The sequence below is a fragment of the Austrofundulus limnaeus genome, unplaced genomic scaffold (assembly GCF_001266775.1).
Source record: "Austrofundulus limnaeus strain Quisiro unplaced genomic scaffold, Austrofundulus_limnaeus-1.0 Scaffold2279, whole genome shotgun sequence".
Classification (NCBI taxonomy): domain Eukaryota; kingdom Metazoa; phylum Chordata; class Actinopteri; order Cyprinodontiformes; family Rivulidae; genus Austrofundulus; species Austrofundulus limnaeus.
In genome coordinates, this window is record NW_013954681.1 from 20,543 (window position 1) to 24,090 (window position 3,548).

Consider the following 3,548-nt stretch of genomic DNA (forward strand, 5'->3'; position numbering starts at 1 on the left):
TGGTTAATCATTTAATTAGCATGAAGCAGAAAAACTATCGTGACGAAGACGGAAGTAGTTTTTTCTTCTTCCGCTCCACAGATCCTGGTGACGCAGGCTAAAGTTACGTTTTAGTTTTTCAAAGGAAGAAAACAAAATATATTTATATATGTATTATATATAAAGTTTGTGTATGCTCCAGAGAACCATGACGGACAGTTTCGTGAGGTTTGTTGTTTCCGTCTTTTATTTAAAGCCAAAAATGAGGCTGACGGTTGAACAAAGACTAGCTGTTAGCTTAGCAGAACTTCCTGTTAGTTATATATGGTGAATAAAAATAACATCAGAGTATTTAATGAAGTGTTTTTCAGTAAACAGGACACAAACAATATGTTTAGCAGGTATAGAACCGATATGATGAAGTGTTTTTCAGTAAACAGGACATAAACAAGATGTTTAGCAGGTATAGAACCGATATGAAGTTTAGAGGCTTGAATGGAGTCACGTTGTGTTACGGAGAGAAACTGAAACTAATAATGAGCTACAGAAGTCAAATTAACTATTTAAAGTATGTTTTAGCTCAATATCTGTATAATAATTGAGTCAAGATTCATTTTGTGTTTGCTGTTGTCTAAAGTTAATCAGTTGTAGAGGTGTGTTCACTGATATATTATGGAACATATTTGCCACACCCAGAGAACCTGAACATCGTCAGTTCTGCCTCCTGACGTTTCTTCAGTTTATAAATCATAACATAGCTGCTCTCATTAAAACTTTTCTTTATCCTTTGCTGCCAGCCTTTAGTTATAAATCTCTCCTCAAACCTTCCTCCATCCTGCCTGAACTCTTCACCTGTTCACCACACGCTCCCTGTTCTCCTGGACTCTGAGGACTTGAAGTCCTGACCTGTTGTATCCTCACTGTTCCACCTGCCTCCCTCTCCTTCACACATGAACTGTCTACAGCTGACTTTCATTCCTCTTCTCTAATGAGCACACCTCCACCTCCAGGTCTTCTTCCACCTGTTCTCTGTTCTCATCACAGACCTGCAAACATCACAGTCACTAATATTCCTGTCGGACCTCATCTGTCAGTCTGTCATTAAACAAAAATAAGCTCAGAGCCGATCCTTGATGCAGTCCCACCTCCACCTTCAAGCTATCTGACCCTCCTACAGCACGTCTGTCTTATATAGTTCCCTGCCAAACCTGACTTCCTCCTACACAGCTCCTCCCCTCTACATGCTGTTTTTTTAATGAATCCACAGACATAAAACAGTTTTTTGGTCCCTCTAAGTATTTCTTCATCAGTGTCCTCAAAGCAATTCWTTCACACAAACTGAATTAGTAATTTTTATTAGTGCAAAAAATATCAAATGTTTCTTAAATGTGTTATTTATGATAAAATATATGTTAAAGTTTCCTCCTGCACTCAGACAGTAGTGATTGGAAGGTTAGCTGTATAACTGTTGTAAACATTTTGCTAACAGGAACTTGAACAAAAGCAGAAGTGTTTGGTTGTTTCTGTCACAGGACTAGAGACGAGTCCTGTCCAGGTTTAAGCTTTTATACAACAAACCAACATTAGGAATAAACAACAGACTCTCAGGTTGTTTACCTGAAACAACAGAGATCACATCACCTAAAGATTCAGACCWGGAACTGGAAATGAACCTCTTCTATTGTTCTTCATGTTTCCTGTTGGGACTTTCAGCTTGTGTCTCTGTCTGATGATGAATCTGTTGGTTTTAAAGCTCAGGAAGAACAAAAGTGACTCATCAATGATCATCACAGCAAACTGAGGATTAACTATAATACTTATATAATCTTACAGCTGAAAAATGGAATTGGGTTATTTTGACCAAATGTGACTTAATCCTCAGTTTGATGTGATGGGTCACAAATGTGACTGAAATTTACTGCAGACAGTTTTTAGAGTTAAATCCCTTGAAGTTGACAGCTGTGAGTTTGAAAWGTTCCTGTTGTTTTCTGACTCTAATCTTCAGCAGGAGTTCAGGTTCTTCTGGTTCTTGATTCAATCTGCAGCCAAATCTCAGTTTTTTCTCTCCATCATGTAAATATTGAGTAAAAACAGGAGGAATAAATCGGAGCCGTGGTGTCGTCAGGATCTGACTGTGCTTTGTTTCTGTTTGCAGACCTCAGGTGTTGATGTTGGTGCTGCTCTTCTGTTGGGGATCAGGTGAGTTTCTTTGGGTGTTTGTTCATGTTTCCTGTTTGTTAACATTGTTATTAATCTAAGAATCGGACATCAGGCTATAATTTCATTGAACTCTGTCCGATTCAAATATGACAGCAGATGGTGTCAGACATTAAAATGATGTCATCACTGGTCTGTTCAGAGGTTCTAAGGTCAAAGGAGGACATGTAAACCCTGACCTGATATCCTCTCAGCTGGATAAATGAATGTATAAAAGAGGCGGAGCATCAGGTAGAAGCTCRGAGCTCTGATGGAGTTTAACAACAGCAGCGAGTTGTTAGGAGAGAAACAGAAAAGCTGATAGATATTTCTGTCCTGCACTACACTTTACCAAGTTGGGGCACCAGGTCAGTTTATTAACCAACATTTATTCACCCTTAATGTAATGAAGTTTATTATGTCTATTTGATAATTCTTAAAACTTTTTCCTAGTTACTACACACTTAGTTATTTTTATGTCTTTACAGACATACCTGACATGTTTGGATGTTTGCACTTCGTTCTTCATCAGAGGTGTCAGCTGATGTTAGGAGGCGGTGTCGGCTCATCAATATGTATTGACAAGCCGACACCGCCCCCTGCTGGCCTCACTACTGGAGGATGTCACTCCAAGTATATGAGAGCTTGTAGGCTCCTTGTAGCTTGTAGACTAACACGATCTAAAGAAGAACAAGCTTTGCAAGAGAAATACAAATCAGCCATCATGGACCACTGCAAAAGGGAAAATCATGTTATGGACTGGGAAGGAACCAGAATCATCCGCAGAGAGGACAACAAATCCCAGCGTTGGATCATGGAGGCGATGGAGATCAGAAAGCGAGCCCACACAGCTATGAACCGGGATGAGGGAGCCTACAAGCTCTCATATACTTGGAGTGACATCCTCCAACAGTGAAGCCAGCAGGGGGCGGTGCCTGCTTGTCAATATATATTGATGAGCAGACACCGCCTCCTAACATCAGCTGTGACACCTGATGTAGGCGGAAGTACTTGTCACAACAGGTATGTCTGTATAGACATAAAAATAGCTAAGTGTCTAGTAACTAGGAAAAAGTTTTAAGATTTATTCACCCTTTTTAATCAGACTCATATTTAGTGAAGGGAGATTTGTATGATGTAACAGTGAATTCTTTTCTCAGTCCAAAATACTCAAAGATGAGGAACCAGCTTTGTCTTTTATGGTAATTTATTACAAAAATATAACAAGAATTTATTTAATTGAATCATGACTAAAACAGTAAAAAATAGATACCATATAGTGGTAACATAATGACCCCCGCACACACAAATGCACCAGAACTCAGAAGTCTTTATTCCTAAGAAGTGTCATGCTACTAGGTGCATCCCAAATT

At 39.2% G+C, this 3,548-nt stretch overlaps 1 protein-coding gene across 1 annotated transcript in view; it reads left to right on the forward strand.

Annotated features, from left to right (window-relative positions):
* Nucleotides 1–50: 50 nt before the first annotated feature.
* LOC106537375 (CD276 antigen homolog) overlaps nt 51–3,548 on the forward strand; it is a gene marked incomplete at its 3' end in the record, with an annotated part of 14,204 nt that continues 10,706 nt past the window's right edge. The window contains 2 exon segments of the mRNA XM_014034753.1: nt 51–207; nt 2,135–2,178. Of these exon segments, the coding sequence (XP_013890207.1) occupies nt 173–207; nt 2,135–2,178 (79 nt within the window).